General features: G+C 38.8%; 1 protein-coding gene across 2 annotated transcripts in view; it reads left to right on the forward strand.

Moving 5' to 3' along the window:
• MAN1A1 (mannosidase alpha class 1A member 1) overlaps positions 1–22,121 on the forward strand; it is a 170,715-nt gene that overhangs the window by 26,374 nt on the left and 122,220 nt on the right. Inside the window, exons 1-2 of one of the 2 annotated variants that reach the window (XM_060168037.1) lie at positions 483–546; positions 21,078–21,174. In XM_060168037.1, the coding sequence (XP_060024020.1) occupies positions 21,078–21,174 (97 nt within the window). In that variant the 5' untranslated portion in view covers positions 483–546. Of the gene's footprint in view, positions 1–482; positions 547–21,077; positions 21,175–22,121 lie in introns of those variants that run through there. The other variant, XM_060168036.1, reaches the window with a different exon arrangement.

Below are 22,121 nucleotides of genomic sequence, written 5' to 3' on the forward strand. Positions count from 1 at the left end.
AGTAACAGTCAAGATAACTACCCACTCTCGTTACCAATTTAGAATTTACCTACATTGTAGTATATGGTCTAGAAAGGCCTGAAACATTTGTGCCAGTGTCATTTTTATTTCTGAATATTATGTAAGGCTTGTGTGTTTACTGTCTTCACTCCCTCCCCTCTCTCTTACATGTATCAAATGATTTAGAATATTCTTCAACCAGTCCTTCCTCTCCATTACCCCTCACCCCTGTTACCTCCACCTCAAGTTTAGCTACTTGAGTTGTCTTTCTCACTATCCAGGACTATATTTATCCATTCTCCCTTTTCACAGAATTTGTCCTTTTGATGATTGGGTCAGTTAGTCATCAATACCTGCACTACCCCTAGGGTGCAGAGAACTGGTTAGACTGTCATCCAGGAGGGAAAGCAAAGAATCTGGGTGCATTCCCTTACCTTCCTCTCTGTCATCTCCCTGAAGGAACTGAGAACCACAAGACACAAACACAACAACCTGTAGCTGTAAATTATTATGGATTAAGCAGAACCCGGATATGCTGGGCACCAGGTAGGTGCTGAGGAATACTTGATAATTGATTACATGATTACATTATACAGTTACTAAGTATTGGTAAAATATGTGATTGTATAAAATAGAAATAGATTTTTCTTATTGTATTTAACAAATTCTTGGCTCATACAAATATCAGCAAAAGGAGAGTGTTCATTGCACTGAGGATGACATCCACTCTGTCCTTTTCAGGTCGCCATGTACCTAAAGAGGTTCAAAGAGAAACCCCCAGGCACTTCATTTAAAAGGAACAAGCAAAATGTTTTTGATAACACACCATATCTGCCTTACTTTGTCTTCAGGGCCAGAAACTGGGAAAAGCAGTTTACAGCAGAATTACATTTTTTAGTGTGGTCTTTTGTTGAGCTTCAAAACTTTGTTTTTGTGACACTCTTTAGAGGTGGTAGAACAGTGATAACTACTTCTTCACAGACTTGGTGATTAAGAGGGATTAGTTTTAAGAGTAATTGGCTAGAAATGCACAACCTGCCAAGACTGAATCAGAAAGAAATAGAAAATATGAACAGACCAATCACAAGCACTGAAATGGAAACTGTGATTAAAAGTCTTCCAACAAACAAAAGCCCAGGACCAGATGGCTTCACAGGCGAATTCTATCACACATTTAGAGAAGAGCTAACACCTATCCTTCTCAAACTCTTCCAAAATATAGCATAGGGAGGAACACTCCCAAATTCATTCTACGAGGCCACCATCACCTTGATACCAAAACCAGACAAGGATGTCACAAAGAAAGAAAACTACAGGCCAATATCACTGATGAACATAGATGCAAAAATCCTCAACAAAGTACTAGCAAACAGAATCCAACAGCACATTAAAAAGATCATACACCATGATCAAGTGGGGTTTATTCCAGGAATGCAAGGGTTCTTCAATATACGCAAATCAATCAAGGTGATACACCGTATTAACAAATTGAAGGAGAAAAATCATATGATCATCTCAATAGATGCAGAGAAAGCTTTTGACAAAATTCAACACCCATTTATGATAAAAACCCTGCAGAAAGTAGGCATAGAGGGAACTTTCCTCAACATAATAAAGGCCATATATGACAAACCCACAGCCAGCATCATCCTCAATGGTAAAAAACTGAAAGCATTTCCACTAAGCTCAGGAAGAAGACAAGGTTGCCCACTCTCACCACTGTTATTCAACATAGTTTTGGAAGTTTTAGCCACAGCAATCGGAGAAGAAAAGGAATCCAAATTGGAAAAGAAGAAGTAAAGCTGTCACTGTTTGCAGATGACATGATACTCTACATAGAGAATCCTAAAGATGCTACCAGAAAACTACCAGAGCTAATCAATGAATTTGGTAAAGTTGCAGGATACAAAATTAATGCACAGAAATCTCTGGCATTCCTATACACGAATCATGAAAAATCTGAAAGTGAAATCAAGAAAACACTCTCATTTACCATTGCAACAAAAATATCTAGGAATACACCTACCTAAGGAGGCAAAAGACCTGTATGCAGAAAATTATAAGACACTGATGAAAGAAACTAAAGATGATACAAATAGATGGAGAGATATACCATGTTCTTGGATTGGAAGAATCAACATTGTGAAAATGACTCTACTACCCAAAGCAATCTACAGATTCAATGCAATCCCTATCAAATTACCACTGGCATTTTTCACAGAACTAGAACAAAAACTTTCACAATTTGTATGGAAACACAAAAGACCCTGAATAGCCAAAGCAATCTTGAGAACGAAAAACGGGGCTGGAGGAATCAGGCTCCCTGACTTCAGACTCTACTACAGAGCTACAGTAATCAAGACAGTATGGTACAGGCATAAAAACAGAAGGATAGATCAATGGAACAGGACAGAAAGCCCAGAGATAAACTCACGCACACATGGTCACCTTATCTTTGATAAAGGAGGCAGGAATGTACAGTGGAGAAAGGACAGCCTCTTCAATAAATGGTGCTGGGAAAACTGGACAGCTACATGTAAAAGTATGAGATTAGATCACTCCCTAACAGCATACACAAAAATAAGCTCAAAATGGATTAAAAACCTGAATGTAAGGCCAGAAACTATAAAACTCTTAGAGGAAAACATAGGCAGAAAACTCTATGACATAAATCACAGCAAGATCCTTTTTGACCCACCTCCTAGAGAAATGGAAATAAAAACAAAAATAAGCAAATGGGACCTAATGAAACTTCAAAGCTTTTGCACAGCAAAGGAAACCATAAACAAGACCAAACGACAACCCTCAGAATGGGAGAAAATATTTGCAAATGAAGCAACTGACAAAGGATTAATTTCCAAAACTTACATGCAGCTGAATAACAAAAAAACAACCCAATCCAAAAATGATCAGAAGACCTAAATAGACATTTCTCCAAAGAAGATATACAGACTGCCAACAAACACATGAAAGAATGCTCAACATCATTAATCCTTAGAGAAATGCAAATCAAAACTACAATGCGATATCATCTCACACCAGTCAGAATGGCCATCATCAAAAAATCTAGAAACAATAAATGCTGGAGAGGGTGTGGAGAAAAGGGAACATTCTTGCACTGCTGGTGGGAATGTGAATTGGTACAGCCACTATGGAGAACAGTATGGAGGTTCCTTAAAAAATTACAAATAGAACTACCATATGACCCAGCAATCCCACTACTGGGCATATACCCTGAGAAAACCATAATTCAAAAAGAGTCATGTACCAAAATGTTCATTGCAGCTCTATTTACAGTAGCCCGGAGATGGAAACAACCTAAGTGCCCATCTTTGGATGAATGGATAAAGAACATGTGGCACATATATACGATGGAATATTACTCAGCCATAAAAAGAAACGAAATTGAGCTATTTGTAATGAGGTGGATAGACCTAGAGTCTGTCATACAGAGTGAAGTAAGTCAGAAAGAGAAAGACAAATACCGTATGCTAACACATATATACGGAATTTAAGAAAAAAAAAATGTCATGAAGAACCTAGGGGTAAGACAGGAATAAAGACACAGACCTACTAGAGGACGGACTTGAGGATATGGGGAGGGGGAAGGGTGAGCTGTGACAAAGCGAGAGAGAGGCATGGACATATATACACTACCAAACGTAAGGTAGATAGCTAGTGGGAAGCAGCCGCATAGCCCAGGGAGATCATCTTGGTGCTTTGTGACCGCCTGGAGGGGTGGGATAGGGAGGGTGGGAGGGAGGGAGACGCAAGAGGGAAGAGATATGGGAACATATGTATATGTATAACTGATTCACTTTGTTATAAAGCAGCAACTAACACACCATTGTAAAGCAATTATACCCCAATAAAGATGTTAAAAAAAAAAAAGAGTAATTGGCATCTTTCAAGGGTTTGGACAAAGTCCAGCTCATGTCCTGTGATCTCAGGCTGTTACAATGGAGAGTCGTGTCCATCAGTGACCACCTCAGTATGGCTTGGTGGCATCTTTGAGCATTAAAAGTTCAAGCTACATAGCAGTTGAAAACAAGTTAAGGCCTTCCTTCAATTTTGAAATGACTGTTACCCAAATTTTATTTTGCCGCTTCGTAGTTCAGAGACTTGTGATGAAGACTCAGGAATACTCTTTAACAGCTTTACCAGTGAAACATAGGGAAAGGCTTAAATTTCTCCATCGAGAATTATTTGATCTGGGAGAGAGGGACCTTGGATTACAATGAATCGGCAGTTACACATGTTCTGCTATGGAAAGAACTTTGGTAAACAGGCTTAGCTCAGCAGCAATCACAGGACCATGCCTCTTGCCCGTGTAAACATGTAGAATGGCATTTTTTTGTGATGGACTGGGGCAGTGACTTGAGGGGACTGGGCTGAAGGTAGAAGTCATGCTAGGAAGACAGTTCCTGTACAAGAGCTGGTTACCAGTAGTCCTGAGAATAGAGCTGAGGTGTGAGTCTGGGTTCCAAAGAATATCACCAGAAAGGCATATCACAGTAGTCCTGGGTCTAAGCTGAGCAGAGCCCAGGACCCAGAGGTCCAAGTCAGAGAGAGGAGAAAACAGTGGAACCAGAATTACAGCACTTAGTAACACTGGTAAGACTTATCATACAGACATACAGCCGTGCACAGGTTAGCCCCTTGTGGACAGAAAGTGAATGTAGCACAGGCCTTGTAGCTATAGGCACGCACATGTTCATGAAAGGAATGAACAGTTCAGTCTGGCACAAAGGAACAGGTGGGAATGAAGTTGGGAGTTGGAGTCCAGAGAGTCCAGTATGAGGAGAGCCGAGCAGTTGCACCCCACTGCCCCACTGAATCTGTTCTGGAATTTGCTCTCTGCCTGGCTGACAGGTTTCATCTGCTTCCTTCTGTGAGAGCACATCCTCCAGGAGCTGGCCAGTGTGTCGGAGGCTGAGCCTACTGCATCACCCTCATTATTGCCCAGGGTACACATTTGCAGGTTGCGTGTTTGGTCTGTTATTACATTTCAGGACCTCAGATCTTTGCCAGTAAAATTTTTAAATGAGTAGTTAGTTCCTGGGAGGGTATCCTTCTGAGACAGGGCTAAGGAAGCAGGCAGGAGGGACAGATCCCTCATAAATCCTGACAGACCATCCTGGGAGAAGGCAGAATATTCTCCTCCTTCTGAGAAGCATTTTAGACAAGGATATTCTAAACCAAGTTAGAGAGTCTTAAGCCAAGGACAGTATTTTATATTCAGGGCTAGGAAGGTATTTTCTGTTGATGGTAGAAGGTCATACTATTTGGAACAACAGTCTTGTGTTCAGAAATGAAGGATGTGGAATTCCAACATTGTTCAAACAATGAGAAGAAAATAAGTAGTACAAAACAGTCTATATGGAAATCAGTAGTTGAAGATCACAAATATTCTGACCTATTTTAAACAAGATTTGGTGTACTTATAATAAAACAGCAAAAAGTTGTGTTCTTTCATACACACATTTTTTTTAACATCTTTATTGGAGCATAATTGCTTTACAATATTGTGTTAGTATCTGCTGTATAACAAACTGAATCAACTATATGTATACATATATCCCCATATCCCCTCCCTCTTGCATCTCCCTCCCACCCGCCCTATCCCACCCCTCCAGGCGGTCACAAAGCACCGAGCTGATCTCCCTGTGCTATGTGGCTGCTTCCCACTAGCTGTTTTACATTTGGTAGTGTATATATGTCCATGCCACTCTCTCACTTCATCCCAGCTTACCCTTCCCCCTCCCCGTGTCCTCAAGTCTATTCTTTAGGTCTGCGTCTTTATTCCTGTCCTGCCTCTAGGTTCTTCAGAACCATTGTTTTTTTTTTTTTAGATTCCATATATATGTGTTAGCATACGGTATTTGGTTTTCTCTTTCTGACTTACTTCACTCTGTATGACAGACTCTAGGTCCATCCACCTCATTACAAATAACTCAATTTCATTTCTTTTTATGGCTGAGTAATATTCCACTGTATATATGTGCTGCATCTTCTTTATCCATTCATCTGTCGATGGACACTTAGGTTGCTTCCATGTCCTGGCTATTGTAAATAGAGCTGCAATGAACATTGTGGCACATGACTCTTTTTGAATTATGGTTTTCTCAGGGTATATGCCCAGTAATGGGATTGCTGAGTCATACGGTTGTTCTATGTTTAGTTTTTTAAGAAACCTCCATACTGTTCTCCATAGTGCCTGTATCAGTTTACATTCCCACTGACAGTGAAAGAGGGTTCCCTTTTCTGCACACCCTCTCCAGCATTTATTGTTTGTAGATTTTTTGATGATGGCTATTCTGACTGGTGATACCTCATTGTAGTTTTGCTTTGCATTTCTCTAATGATTAGTGATGCTGAGCATCCTTTCATGTGTTTGTTGGCAATCTGTATATCTTCTTTGGAGAAATGTCTGTTTAGGTCTCTTGCCCATTTTTTAATTGGGTTTCTTGTTTTTTCATATTGAGCTGCATGAGTTGCTTGTATATTTTGGAGATTAATCCGTCGTCAGTTGCTTCATTTGCAAATATTTTCTCCCATTCTGAGGGTTGTCTTTTGGTCTTGTTTATGGTTCCCTTTGCTGTGCAAAAGCTTTTAAGTTTCGTTAGGTCCCATTAGTTTATTTTTATTTCCATTTCTCTAGGAGGTGGCTCAAAAAGGATCTTGCTGTGACTTATGTCATAGAGTTTTCTGCCTATGTTTTCCTCTAAAAGTTTTATCGTGTCTGGCCTTACATTTAGGTCCTTAATCCATTTAGAGTTTATTTTTGTGTACGGTGTTAGGGAAGTGTTCTAATTTCATTCTTTTACATGTAGCTGTCCAGTTTTCCCAGTACCACTTACTGAAGAGGCTGTCTTTTCTCCATTGTATATTCTTGCCTCCTTTATCAAAGATAAGGTGACCATATGTGCATGGGTTTATCTCTGGGCTTTCTGTCCTGTTCCATTGATCTGTATTTCTGTTTTTGTGCCAGTACCTTTACTGTCTTGATTACTGTAGCTTTGTAGTATAGTCTGAAATCAGGGAGCCTGATTCCTCCAGCTCTGTTTTTCTTTCTTAAGATTGCTTTGGCTATTCGGGGTCTTTTGTGTTTCCATACAAATTGTGAATTTTTTTGTTCTAGTTCTGTGAAAAATGCCATTGGTAGTTTGATAGGGATTGCATTGAATCTGTAGATTGCTTTGAGTAGTAGAGTCATTTTCACAATGTTGATTCTTCCAATCCAAGAACATGGTGTATCTCTCCATCTGTTTGTATCTTCTTTAATTTCTTTCATCAGTGTCTTATAGTTTTCTGCATACAGGTCTTCTGTCTCCTTAGGTAGGTTTATTCCTAGGTATTTTATTCATTTTGTTGCAGTGGTAAATGGGACACACACATATTTAAGGGAGATAAATATTACACTTGAGAGAAAGAAATTATAACTCAGCTATGATGCTCCATAAAAGTACATAAAAGTTAAACATTTCAACTCATATTGTTAGTTTTACTCACCAGAAGCACAATATTTAGTACGTACTATTTTATATATTTTTTAACCAGAGCCTTTTTCAGATAGCTTAACAAGAATGGGATGCAACTCTTAGGGTAATTCAGTTTTTACCAGCACTGTGGATAAGTTCTATTATAGAAGATGCCTGAACTAATATTTGAGATTTTCATTCAAAAATACAACATAATCTTCTTCTTTGATAACAATATTTACTTGACTATTTTATCCCATTTTGAACAAATATTTTACTTTTTTCAAGTAAGGTAGAGGAAAACAACTCAAATTGTCCCATGAAGTTACTGTTTTCTGGGTGAATCCAGGAATCCTGACTACATAGTTTTTCTTTTTTTAATCATTGATGCCCGTCCCCTTCACCCATACCGGTCTTTTAAAGCTTGAACAAAGGACTCAACTACCATAATTTCTTTGATAAATCATACTATTTATTATTATACAACTGTTCTGATCAAACCTTTAGAGTAGTTTCAGCTACCAAACAGTATTATGAAAAGAAATAATCCAGAGAAAAACTTCCTCTTTCCCCAGGGTGGGGTATGGTGTAAGTCCAATTTTGATCTCGTCACTCAGGTTTTTAAAAGACAACCAAAGGATAGCTACTCAAATGTTAAATTCATTAGTGATTGGTAATCAATGAGTTAAGTAATAAAATAACTGTAGTTTGAACTTAAAACATAACAGGGCGGGCTGTCACGGTCTCCTCCACCAGGATGATGTCTCTGTAGTTCTGGGTTTTCACTCATTTATGGTAGCAGAACTGCCACTGTGACAGCACATCTCCCTGCATCACACCTCCATTCAAGGAAGAAAGAAGAGGGACAACAGGGCTGTTGACAGACCTTGACAAACATCTCATTGATGTGAGCTTTGTCACATAGCTACCTACCTCTAGCTGTAGAGAGATTAGGGAAGCACACATTTGGCTTTTACAGCTTCTCTTCCAAGGACAGGCAAGGCAGAAGGAGATTTGGGTGTGGAGTGAATCAGTCTGCGACAGGTAGAATGTATATTCATAATTTTCCCATTTTTATTATTGTTTTGTACTTTATGTAGTCTTTCTGAATAGTGAAATAATTTGACCTCTGCTGATAAACTTGGCACTTTTTTTTTCCTTCTTAAGTCTATGGAGGTCTTTGCCCAATTTTTAAGCCATGAAATAGCTGAACAAAATTGGAAGTCATTCCAAAGCTAATACTAAGTAATACCGTCTACTTTTACCAGGTCACTGAACCTGGCATATATTTAATTCTGTGCACTTGCCATCCAGCAACTGTAGAATGAATGATGATTATCTCTTTCTACCAAAAAAAATCTAGCCTTATCAGAATTTAAAGTTCTAATAGAATGGTTAGAGTAATACATTTTCAGATCCAGGAAATACTTGCCGCCACTTACAGAACATCTCAGGTTATCTTCAACCCATAGAAAATATGGCTTATAGGATGGCAGTGATATAACCATACTAGGTATGATTGCTTGCCTTAACAGTGTTACCACATATACTCCCAAATAATTGTTTGCCGTCTTCATTAATAACATTAGTAACATAGTAGAAGTTTAAATAAAACTATAGTAGAGCATTGAAAAATAATCAGTATTGCTATAATTTTTTGGTAGGTATTTAGAAAGAAATCTGATATTATTGCCAATGTAGGGGCAATTTATAGAATGCTGTTGACATTTAAACTAAAATGTCTTTTTTCAATTGCCAAAAAACAAAATTATTGGTGTGTTTTCTTGGTGAAGAAGTGTCAGATACTATGAAACCAAGAATAAAGATTATGATCTAACACTGTAGGATGCTCAAATGGAGATGAACTTCACTGGAAGGAAATTTTAGATGTTACAATGTATGTAAAGCAAAATTCTTTTTCAATGTATGTAAGATATGCTTTTCCACAGGGCATCAGAAGCAAGAGATACTCTCATTTTCATTTTAATTCCTTAATCTATCAATATATTTAATGTTTCTCTCCTGTGTCAGCAAAGTTTTCAAAAAGGGAAAGATGGGAAGGTGGTTTTGCATGGCATGTTTCTGAAGTCTCACTACTGAAAGTTGAGTTTACCCAAAATAATTAAATAGGTAATAGAAAGCATGCAAATATGTATATCAATAACATGAGTTAACAGTTTGTTTAGAAGCTTACTTGGAAGGCACGGTCCCCCGATTGCATGGGTCACATCTTTAGCTCAGTACAGTGTACAGGCTTCAGGGTCAGCCTAAATTCAGAGACAGCCTCCACCCCTGCTAAAGGGCTGACCTTGGGAAAATTATTTAACCTCTTGATTTCTTCATCTGTGCAATGGGACTCTCAGTGAGGAGACTACTTTCCTTGTAAGATTGTTGTGAGGGACTGAGAGAATATGTAAATGCTTTACATATTTCCTGACATGTGAGTGTTCAATAAACGCTGGCCCTTTCTATTAAGGATAAGTACCTTTTTGTGACACACTAATTATGGATTTTAAGTCTTATAGAAGCACTAGTTGCTACTCCAAGTTTATACTTAGGAACTAGCATTTTTGATGTTTAGTATACATAAATATTACATTTCATAAGTAAGTTTCAAAATAGTACCTTTTATAAAACATTTTCATTATTGATATGCTCTGATAATAATGTTTAAAACTGTGATCTGCAGTATACAAAAGGATTACTTTCATAATATAAAATTATGGAATCTTGAATGACGAGGAGTGCCCCAACTATTTACTAATAGTGGACAATTTTATGGGTAATCATTTCAGAAGTCTAAGAAAAATTTCCCTGTAATATGTGACATTTTATAACCAATATATATGTATGAATTTTACCTTCAAGAAATAATAACTTACAAAATTATAATTTGTAATCCTTTAGTTAAGAAAATAGTGATTTCTGGTTTTAATTTGAAAAGGGAACACTCGTCCCTGCAACTCTCCTATTGATAACAGCTTTATTCATAATTGCCAAAACTTCGAAGCAACCAAGATGTCCTTTAGAAGGTAAATGGATAAATAAACTGTGAGACATGCAGACAATGGAATATTATTCAGTGCTAAAAAGAAATGAGCTACTAAGCCATGAAAATTCAGACATAGAGGAACCTTAAGTACATATTTACTAAGTGAAAGAAACCAGTCTGAAAAGGCTACATACTATATGATTTCAACTATATGACATTCTGGACAAGGCAAAACTATGGAGGCAGTAAAAAGATCAGTGGTTGTAGGGTAGGGTAGGGTAGGGGAGAGGGAAGAAAAGGGGGGAGCACAGAGGATTTTTAGGGCAGTGAAACTATTCTGTGTGATAATATAATGATGGATACAAGTCATTATACATTCGCCAAAGCCCATAGAATGTACAATAACAATCTTAGTGTAAACTGTGGACTTCTGGTGATGGTGATGTGTCAGTGTAGGCTCACCAGTGTAACAAGTGTATCATTCTGGAACATGATATTAGTAGTAGGGGAGGTGGTACGGTGTGTGGGTAGGGGGTATATGGAAAATCTCTGTACTTTCTGCTTAATTTTGCCGTGAACCTAAAACTGCTATAAACAAAAATAAAGTCTATTAAAAGAACATACACACAAAAGAAAAAAAGGAAAAGAAATGCTGTATCCTGCAGCTCTCCTCTTGATAACTGAAGGAGAACAGGTCTTGACTTTCTAGGGCTACTTTGCTTGCTTAAAAAAATAAGAAGAAAAGAACATAATTTTAAAAGGCAAATATCTCTAACTTTTGCTCATTAAGCAATTTTTTTAGAGAATTTTTGCTAATTTTTTCATTTCTCATTAATTGTGTTCTAACTTCATAGTATTTGTAATGTTTAAAAAAGGAATATTAGAAAAATTGTAAGTTTATTAGTCTTCGTGAACTTGACAAATCTTATGAACAAATCCCTTAAAGGAGAGCATACTTGTTCTAAAACATTATTGTGTCACTACTGCAAGAAAGATAAATGTAGTGAAAATTTGAAGCTGTAGAAATGACATGCATGAGTTAAAAGAATGTTTGGACTTGTTTTATTATTACAAATATTAAAACTAAAAAAAAAATCTTTTGAGATAAGATACTCACTGATGAGGATAGTATTTGTTTCCTATGTGGATACGTTTTTTAGACTTCCTTCTTAGAATAAACGGAGTTTCATGATATCACAGCAGGGGATATCATTTTCTCTTAACTGCCAGGAAAGATCTGTAGTTGCTGCTGTTTCCCAGGTTTGGGAAAGCTCTGCTAGGTCTTTGCCTGGGGACCGGGCAGGGAAGATCAGCTGGCGTCTGGCCTGCAAAGGCCCACTTGCTAGCCTGCTAGTTCTTACTTAGCAGGGGTAACCTAACAAAGGCAGTTTTAGATCAATTAAAAATCAACCAAACAAACAACAAAAACCCTGACGTTGAGTGTTTAAACTCGAGTGACAACTTCTGTGGAAAGAGACTACAGTCATTAACTACGAGACAGATATTTTTGAGAAGTAAATAACAGCAAGTCATAGACCCTTGGCTGATCGAGAGCTTTTCTCTATGTACAGAAAACATTCTCACCAACAGTACTGCTTTCCAAAAAAGAAATATACTAGATAGTCACATATGAACAAGTGTTTTTCTAATGGCCAACTTTTGAGATGTGAAATGACTATCTCTTCGAATATTTTAGAGTTATATACTTACATTTTAGTCAAGTTTTGGGGTTTTGAGGGGTGTCCTCTACCCTCTTCCATTTGGTAATAGCACAGAGTTTTATAAAATAATGTCAGAATTTGGTCACAAAAAAAGAGAACCATTAAATAGCATATAACCCAATTCTCTGAGCTAGACCTAGAAAAACTGGCTTTTTCTTAGGAGTGTGAGATGCTTCTTAGAAACAGGACAATCTGTCCTCTACAAGTGGCAATTAACTGGAATTCTCATTTTTTAAAACTGGCTTTATCAGGCATTCTGAGTCTTTTTCAAAAGAGATTACTGCTCTAACTGCTCTTTCAATTCATTGGGAATTAATGCTTATTAGCCCATTAGGGTTCATACAATGTTAGCATTAAATAATTACTCCTTTATATATCTCCTGCTATCTTTAAAAAGAAAGTACACTAAATTGGCTGTGGGAGAATTCAGGACATCTGAATCTGAAGAAAATATGAACGTGTATCTATCCCCTCCTTGGTTATGAGGCAGCCTGGGATGCGTGGTAACAAATTGCACACAGAGACAAGAAATAAGCAGTAGAGTAGTGGAGAAGAGGAAAGAAAAACTGGCCACCCTTAGCTCTGGTGGTGGTGATAAAGCTCAGGAAATACCGCAGCTGAAGAGAGCAGCTGTCAGCATAGTCAGCAGCTTGGTGTGAAGGAGAGGGATTCACAGTTCTCCATAAATCCAGGGACGGGCAGGGTCGGAGCAGGGCAGAGCCATCTTGTCTGCCCAAGTAGTCTGCACAGCCAGAGGAGAAGAGTTGGGAGACAGAGCTGGAGAGAGAGCTGAATTGGAGGGAAGGAGGGTCCTGAGGGTTAAAGGATACGATGCAGGCAAGAAAAGCTGGTGCTGCCAGGTCCTGTGCTGGAGCCAGTTTACAAGCCCAACTTGGTGTGTGCCATTTTACTGCCAGGCCCAGCCGCGTCTCTTTGTACCCCAGGTAGGGCTGGCCCTGCGCATGGAGCAGCAGAAGAGCTCGGAGGCTGTGGCTGACCGTCTTAAGGTCAAAAAAAAGTCAAGGCATCCTAAGTGATGCAGGGAAAAGAATCAGAATGAGAGAGTTTGACACTTCGCTCTTCCTTTGTGCTATGCTGGGCCTCTGCTTCCTCATCTGTAAAATGGGGTAGTAATACCCCGGAGGTATTAAGGAGGATTAAGTGTGTGGTAAATTGTTATCAGGTTTGCCTCCCAGTGCCTTACAGGTGTTGGACAAAGTTAAGGCACTTTCTCCTTTACAGCTTCTTCAGTTTCACTTGTAGAACAGTGTAGGATTTAGAATTATAAATGCTTTCTGAAGTGTGAACCTACCACTCATCCAGCAGGAAGAGGATTGCTGAGAGGTGTGTGCATAATGCTTTGTACATCTCAGGTCTCGAGGACCTCACTGATTCTTGGTAGAGTCAGCACTGATGTCCTGGCAGGCCCTGGACAGTCAAGAGCACGCACAGAAGGCAGCCTGGCTCAGAAGTGGGCTGGGCACTGCTCCCTGAGCTAGGGGAGAGGGCCAGAGGGAAGCGACATGCCCACAGGCCTACTAAGCACAGAGCAGTCAGGTCTAGACATGTGCCCAGAAACCAGGGCTTGCAGTGCAGACGGCTGGTCTGTGGGCCATCTGTGGCTCACGGATGCTTTTTCCCCTTAGCTAGCATACTGTTTTTTTCCTAGACCCCTGGAAAACCTGGCTCAAACCTTGAAAGCAAGCTTAGTATTTTTTTTTAAGAATATTTTTTTAAATGGCTTTAGCCAGGGCCTTCACTCTTGTTTGGCCTCATTCCCTGTCATTTCCAGTTGCCCTAAACCTGACCATTCTATTTCTGTCTGGCCCTTGAATTTTCAGTCCCTCTTTTGAGCCCAAGGCAGAGCAGGGCACAATCCAGGGAGCTGGCCCTGGACACAGAACCAAGGATTCAGTGTGTCCTGTCCCTCTCTACTAGGGCTGCTGGATGAAATACAGGACTCTGTTAAATTTGCATGTCAGATAAACATAAATGCTTTTTTAGTATGTGTGTGTCCCATGCAAGGTTTTTATTTCCTAAATCTGGCACCCTTACTCTATCATCTTTGTAATTCACGCCCTGCCACCAATAAGTACTCAGTAAGTAGTAATTGTCATTGTGACTTTGGGAAAAAGAACCTTGGAAATAGAATACCTTAACAGCCTTGGGGAAGGGGAGAGAGAACTAATATATTTCAGCTTTCGAAAGAGATAAATTGAGCAAGGTGCTGAATGAGTGTTTTAATTTGATACGGGGTAAAATTGGAAACTATCACGGCTGGGAGGGTTTTTCTCCATTCTGGGTGAGGACAGATAGAAGGTGGCTGGACTGTGGGCTTTCCCAGGACACTGTGTTAAGGGGAGTATCTTCCCAGTACTGTCTTAGGTGGCATCCTAATACCGTTCAGGGTAAGAGGATGCTAAACGCCTGTAATTGTGGTAGACTCCAGGCTTGCAGTGTCTGGGAGTGCAGAGTTATACCATGCTCTACGTTCTGTCACCTCTCAGTGACCTTGACCTCTTTCCTACCCTGTTAATTTCTCTCTCCCTGAATTGCCCTGTCTGCTGTGAGTGTAGCACAGCGTCTGCTTTCCTTTGCACTGCTCTCCCTTATCTCTGTTTAACTCCTGCACCTGGTGGGGCGGTGAGGCGGAGATGTGCATGAAGGCCAGGAACACTCTTCGGATGTCTCCCTCCAGCCAGACATTATCAGATTTGATCTCCAGACCATGATGTGAGGAAGACAATGCTATTCTCTCTCTCTCTTTTTTTTTTTTTTTTTTTTTTGGATACAGACTTTCATTTTTAGAGCAGTTTTAGGTTCACAGCACCTCCTCCACTGTTAACATCCTGCACCTCAGTGGGACGTTGGTTTCCTTCAGTTATTGTTGTTAAAGATGAGAAACTGAGAGTCTGAGAGATCAGGCCCTTAGGCAGCAGGACTCCGGCTCCCCCCCAGCTGAAGCCCACCTGCCTTGCCTTGTTCCCTGGGATGGCATCCTCAGCCCAGCGTCTCCTGCTGGCTCACTCTCAGTCTTCATTCCCACAGGGAAATGTAGGGAGCAGGACCACACCAGATAAGAGGAAGGGGCAGCAAGATTGTTGTCGCGTGTTCACATATCTAGAAATTTTTTTTCCAGTGGATAAGCGAGGGTTTGGTGAAGCTGTGACTTGATTCCCTGAAAATACTTTTTAATCTTGTTTCCTTTCTTCCATTTCCCTGTTCCACCAAAGATGAAAGGAAAGAAGATTGATACAGTGATCCTGAAAATGTGTTGTGTTGAGATTTTTATCTGGAAGTTTCAGACGTTACTTTCTTTCATGGGATAATCAAGTAATGTCAGACAAAGTTTGGTGGAAACTACTGACAGGCATTTAAAATCAGCGTCGTTCCAAGCATCCATTGTAAGTGTAATTTTAAGAGTGAAGGCCACCAATTTCCACTTCAGCAATCAGGGAGGTAGACTGGCCCCTGCCCTAGTCCTCAGCTGAACCGGATACAGCTCCTTCATGTCCTCTAGGACAGCGGGAATGTGAGTGCCACTGGACTGGTAGTTTTATTTATGTACCTTTAATGGGTGTGGAAAGTGGGCTCAGAGAGATTAATTGTCTCACTTAGAGTCACACCGATGATGGCAGAGCTCAGATATGAGCCCAATTTGTTAGATGCCTGCTCCTGTGACCGCTCTTATACATTCCTCCCCAGTAAACAAGAGGATTTTCTATAAGGACACACGGGGAAGTAAGTAAACAGTCTCAGCAGGCAAAGAGCCATGCCTCATGGAGGAGAGGAAGATAAGTCATCAACAGTCAGCATTCAGCAGCATAGTTTGCTGTTTTACAGAGGCTCTACAAACCTAACATAATTCCCCTGGGGCACCATGTAACTAACCGAGCACCCCATACCTGCTTCCCAGTTTCTTATTTTTCTCTCCTTGCCTTCCGTCTCCCTCATGGTTTCAACTGCTTCGTGACTCTTTCTTGTGGGTTTTTTTCTTTATGTATTTGTACTTCTCTGCTCCTACATCACTCTCTGGCCTCCGGATTCTCTGTGACTATCTCCCAGTTATACTCCCCTAGGTAGAGTAGATGATTGGGTTGGTCCATCCATTGGAGAGAGCGTCACACTGCGGGTGCCTCACCTCGAAGGCTCATGGCCAGCCCTCAGTTGTCTCCCTGTGGGTCAGGCACCAGGCCCTGGGTCAGTCAGTGGGGCCAGGGACCCAGATCACACTGTCAGACTATAGAGATTTTGTATAAGACCTCACAGGATGGCCCTGTAAGTGGGACTTGAACTTGTATGCTTTTTAAAAGAGGCAGTGAAAGCCCCAAATCCTCATCAAACCTGTCTGGAAAAAAAAGGAGTGAGATTTTCAAAAAGATTTTTAATGTGCCTTATGCGTAACTTAAAATCATGTGATTAAAGAATCAGTAAATAAAAACATTTGCTAAGGGTAGCTCTTAGCAACAAAAACGTAGGTTATGAAATCTATACATAACTGGGGAAATTCACAGTTTTCTTTATTCATTGCTTCGCATGCCCTTGATTAGGACATAAAATTGAAACAAACAGTTACAAAATTTTTTTAAAATTGAAGTATATTTGATTTACAGTGTTGTGTTTCAGATGTACAGCAAAGTGATTCAGTTATATCACTTTAACTGAATCTTTTCAGATTCTTTTCCATTATACTTTATTACAAGATACTGAATATCGTTCCCTGTGCTGTCCAGTATGTCCTTGTTATCTGTTTTATATATGGTAGTGTGTATCTGTTAAGCCCAAACTCCTAATTTGTCCCTGCCCGACCCTTCCCCTTTGGGAACCATAGGTTTGTTCTCAATGTCCATGACTCTGTTTCTGTTTTGTAAATAAGTTCATTTGTATCATTTCTTTAGATTCCACATATAATTGATATCATATGATACTTGTTTTTCTCTGACTTCACTTAGTAGGATAATTTCTGGGTCCATCCATGGTGCTGCAAATGGCGTTACTTCTTTCTTATGACTGAGTAATATTCCATTGTATATATATAACACATCTGCTTTATCTGTTCATCTGTTGATAGACGTTTTTCCATGTCTTGGCTATTGTGAACAGTGCCACTGTAAACATTGGGGTTCATATATCTTTTCAAATTAAGAGTTTTCATCTTCCAGATATATGCCCAGGAGTGGGATTGCTAGATCATATGGTAGCTCTATTTTTAGTTTTTTAAGGAACCTCCATACTGTTCTCCATAGTGGCTGTATCAATTTACATTCCTACCAACAGTGCAAGAGGGTTCCCTTTTCTCCACACCCTCTCCAGCGTTTATTGTTTGTAGACTTTTTGATGATGGCCATTCTGACCAGTGTGAGGTGATACCTCATTGTAGTTTTGATTTGCATTTCTCTAATGATTAGTGTTGTTGAGCATCCTTTCATGGAGTTATGCACAACATTTAATTGCTTTTCTTATTGTTCTCATATTTATAAACATTTGTGAGTGTGTAAGAAGGGAAAACGTTAAGCTTCCATCTTATCTCTTAGATTATAAGCATGATAGACTCATGTACATTTCCCTGCTAGTCCTTTAGCATCTTATCACGCATAGTGTAGCGGACACTCAATAAGTGGCACTAATTATGCAGCCCTGATGCCAATTGATAACAAAGTGCTAATCAAAGAATCTTCAATAAGCATAGAGTCAAGGAGAAGTCATGCTATTTTTTGGATATTTCATGCCTAATTCCAGCTTCTCTGGGTCAAAACAAAGGATTACTATTACAAAATCGCATTTATTTCCCTTCACACTGTATGTTAGCTGTATGACCAATGCAAATATGAATATTCAGGAAAAAATAAAATTCAAACAAAAATCTTTGGTTTGTTTTCAGTTTATCTTTTTTTTATTAGGGTTTCAGTATGGAGTTTGAAATCCTAATCAACATGGAATTTAGGCCTGTTTTAATCTTTCTACCTCAGATGTCAGGCTGCCTAACCCTGATTAAAGTGATGAAAGACTACAAAACAAAATGAAGGAGGCTATGAAGATGAAGGATTAATCCTATCTATGGACATCTTTGTGGTTGAATTTTAAAAGTGACCTTCTTGTCCTGTCAGCTCCTGAGCATACTGAGTCTGGAAAGAGTAAATGCTTTCATTCTCATGGTCCCTTAGCTGGCTAGTGGCTTAATACTGTAAAATTAGAGGCTAGTAGCATTTTGATGCTTTCAAATATTTGTATGTCATAAATCTGAGTTACAAAGTTGATTGTATATATGACCTGTGAATTTAATCTCATTGTTGTTCTACACACACACAGACACAAACACACACATGAAGTCTTATTTGGCTTTAAAGTGGCAAATCATTTCCAGAGGTGACCAACCACTGGAATCCATGACCAATATGGCTGTTCCTCATTTCACAGATTCTTGGAGAAACCACTCTTAGAGCTCCATACAGGGCACTTTGACCACATTGTTTTCTTTTTCTTTTCTAACTTTGCACATAGAAATCCCATGGGATGAGGAGCCCATTTTGAGAAATGGGTCACAGCAACTTTTGAAACGTAGGCAGATAAGCAGTTGGTGTCAGATTTTCTCTTTGGGGGAAAACGAGATAAGGAAAGTTAATATATACTACAGTGGTAACTCAGTGAGGTTCTGTTCTAGTGGTACATTGTATAAATGATAATTTTTGACAACAGTCTTCTATAGGAAAGTTTTCTGCTGTCTTTGAGTTATTAATAGTACATGGCACTGGTTTCGATTCAGACTTGGAGCTGAAACAAATCATAACATTTTTTTTTTCTGTTCTTGCATCAGGTGTATTCCAAAAGCTTCTGAATTTATCCTTGGAATAGGAATGAAGAGTTTACCAAATACAGTACATTTAATGGGAAAACCAAGTCAAATTGAGATGTAATCTCAAGGTGTTTTTATACCTAGTGTTCATGTACCTAGTCTTTTCAGAGGCTCATTGGTTTCTGTTTCTGTGATGTGAATTTAATTGATCTCAATATAGGCTTAAAATTCAATAAGCGTGTGATTATTCGCCATGTGTGCCGGGAGCCATCACACAGGCCATGCTCATGTAATCCTTACATGCACCCTGTGAGGAATTATGATCCCAAGTTTTCAGATAAAGAAAGTCTCGCAAAACTGTGACTCATCCATGATTATGAGACTAATTGGTGATACGATAGGGATTATAAATCAGGTTATTTTACCTTCAAACCTTTTATACTGTCCAACAAAATTATAAGAGAAAATCTCAAAAACACTACGACATACACATTCTATTGATTGTTAGAAGATCAGCAATCTGACTCATCAAAGGAAGATTCTGTTGCCGACTCATTAAAGGAAGTTGATGCAGTGTATGGTCAATGCCATTGGCTTTGGAGTCAGGCCAACACAGGGATGAACCCTGGCTCCACAGCTGTGGAGAAATGTCATGACTTTGAGTAAAGTTGTTCGTGTTTTCACTTCTAAAAGTCTCAGTTTCTTCATCTACCAAACAATGATAATACAATGCATTTCATAACGTTATAACAAGAATTGAATACTATACTGAATTTAAAGCATTTAGCAGAGTACCCAGCAGATAGTACAGATTTTTTGTAGCTATTATTAGTAGCAGTACTGGTGAGATAGGAAGAAAATATACAAATTGATTAAAGAAAAATGTGCCTTATTGTTTTCAGGGACATATGAAGACTTTCTTATTAATAAAATTGTATTGATCTCACTGCAGATTTTTAGTGATAAACAGCCTTTACATAGTATTTATAACTTTATGTGATGCTTTTTAAGATATTTTAAAATATGGAGCCAGATTAGAATATTTCCAGATTATGTCCATATTTTAATTACTGTTGCTAATGGATTGGGAATAGTGGCATGAATAAATTCTAGACAGGTGAGGAGTCCTCAACCCTTTTAAAAAAAAGTATGCAAAAATTATTATCTACAGTATATTCTTGGAGTCATTGAAAAAAATTTGTACAACTATTACACAATAGGTATACAAATTTTTGTATAGCTTTGATAGGTTCTTAGAGAACAATTTCTCCCCTTGAAAATTATTCACTTTCTGCTAGAGTTAATATCTAGCACAATAGGTCAGAAATTAGTCTATAAGTCAAGAGAAATTGATTGGTTTTCATTATATGTAGATAAATTAATTTTGTTAAAATTAAAAAAGGTATACAGCTGATTTATGGCAGAGAGTTTGGGGCTTTAAAAACATTCCTGGTACAAGGAGTCTAGGTTGGGAATATGTAGAATTAGTCTTCAGTTACATATGTGTACACAGATATGTATGCAATTAAAGATTAATTATACTAAGCTGAAGTTTTCCAAAATCTATGTATACCCGTAGAGTTTCTTTTTTTCATTTCCTATAGATATTTAAAAATATTTCTCCGTATAGACTTGGTCAAGATACATCAAAGTGTTTAAAGTCATAACTTTTGGATATTTGTCTATATACTAAGTACAGAGGACCTTATGCAAAAATGTGAATTTTAAGTATGCAGTCTTTGCAGATTTAATGCATCATGAGGATGAAATAGATAAATGTAAGAATGGTTCATCCTTTTATGATAAGCTAAGTTTCTGTTGCTGAGAACTGACTTTTGAAAATATGTATATGAAATAGGATTAAATGGATTAAAAAAACTCCACTTGTAAACATAAAGGGATGATGTGTATTTGTGTGTTATGTGTGTGTTCCAGCTTATTCATACCCTTTGTCACCCTTTTAATTATCATCCTTTTAACAAAGCAGTGAGTTTTAATGTTTTAACCTTTAGGTCTTCAATATATGATCTATTTTGAAACAAAAACTTCTCAAATTCAAAATATAATCCCGTTTTCATTTCTTTTCTCAGATGATGAAACATGCTTGGAATAATTATAAACGTTATGCCTGGGGAAAAAATGAACTGAAGCCTGTATCAAAAGGAGGCCATTCAAGCAGTTTGTTTGGTGAGTAGAGTGTGCTTTGGCTCCTTACTGACAGTAACTTCTCTCCAATCGACTGAACTTGTGGGTGATGGAAAAAGTTTGTGTGATCCTCCAGACTGTGTTGCTAGGAAACTTGCATACCTGATGGAGTTGTCTGCAGGGAATGTGCATAGTGTGTCCTTCAGACAAAGCACTGGCTGCACTTTAGAACCACCTGCATCCCTTGAAAAAATACTGATGCCTGGGGCACACTTCCAGAGATCCTTATTTAATGGATATGGGCACAGTATCATGATTTTCAGCTCCCATGTGGTACCAGGCAGAGGAGCATTTGTTGGCTGCATTAACTGCTTCCTGTCAGGTAAAAGCTGTGTCTTTATCAATAAGCTGGCCAAGGCAGCCAGCCGTGGTGACCTTCACTGTATCTCAGTGACTCTCAACATTGGCTCTAAATTTCTCCTGTTTGTGCAGTGGAAGAGAAAGTGAGGATGGAGTCGTCAGTTATTTAAACTTCCATTTATGCACTTTGGCATCATTTTATTGCTTTTGGTCCTCACAGCATCCCTCTGTGATGAGTACTCTAGGTATTAAAAACATTCCCATCCTGGAGGTGCAGAAGCTAGGTAACAGAAGTGTTAGGTAGATTCCTTGGGTCACAGAGCTACCCAGTGCCCTTCTCACTGAACTCAGTTCCTCTTCAGTTCCCACAATTTTGTCTATAAGTAACAGGATGAAGAGGAGGGAACCTTGGGCTGATGCTTCTGAATTCACCATAGAAAAGGTGACTTTCTATACTTTAACTAAAGGTGTTAAATAGTATCAAATCATATAACAACAGTATCAGCTGACACTATGTGCCACGTGCCATTTGTGCATCTTCTCATTTAACCTCATTATTATATGTATTTTATAGATGAGAAATACGAAGCTGAGAGAACAGCTTGCCCAGTGTTAGCCACCTACTAACT

This window comes from Lagenorhynchus albirostris, chromosome 12 (assembly GCF_949774975.1).
Source record: "Lagenorhynchus albirostris chromosome 12, mLagAlb1.1, whole genome shotgun sequence".
NCBI lineage: Eukaryota > Metazoa > Chordata > Mammalia > Artiodactyla > Delphinidae > Lagenorhynchus > Lagenorhynchus albirostris.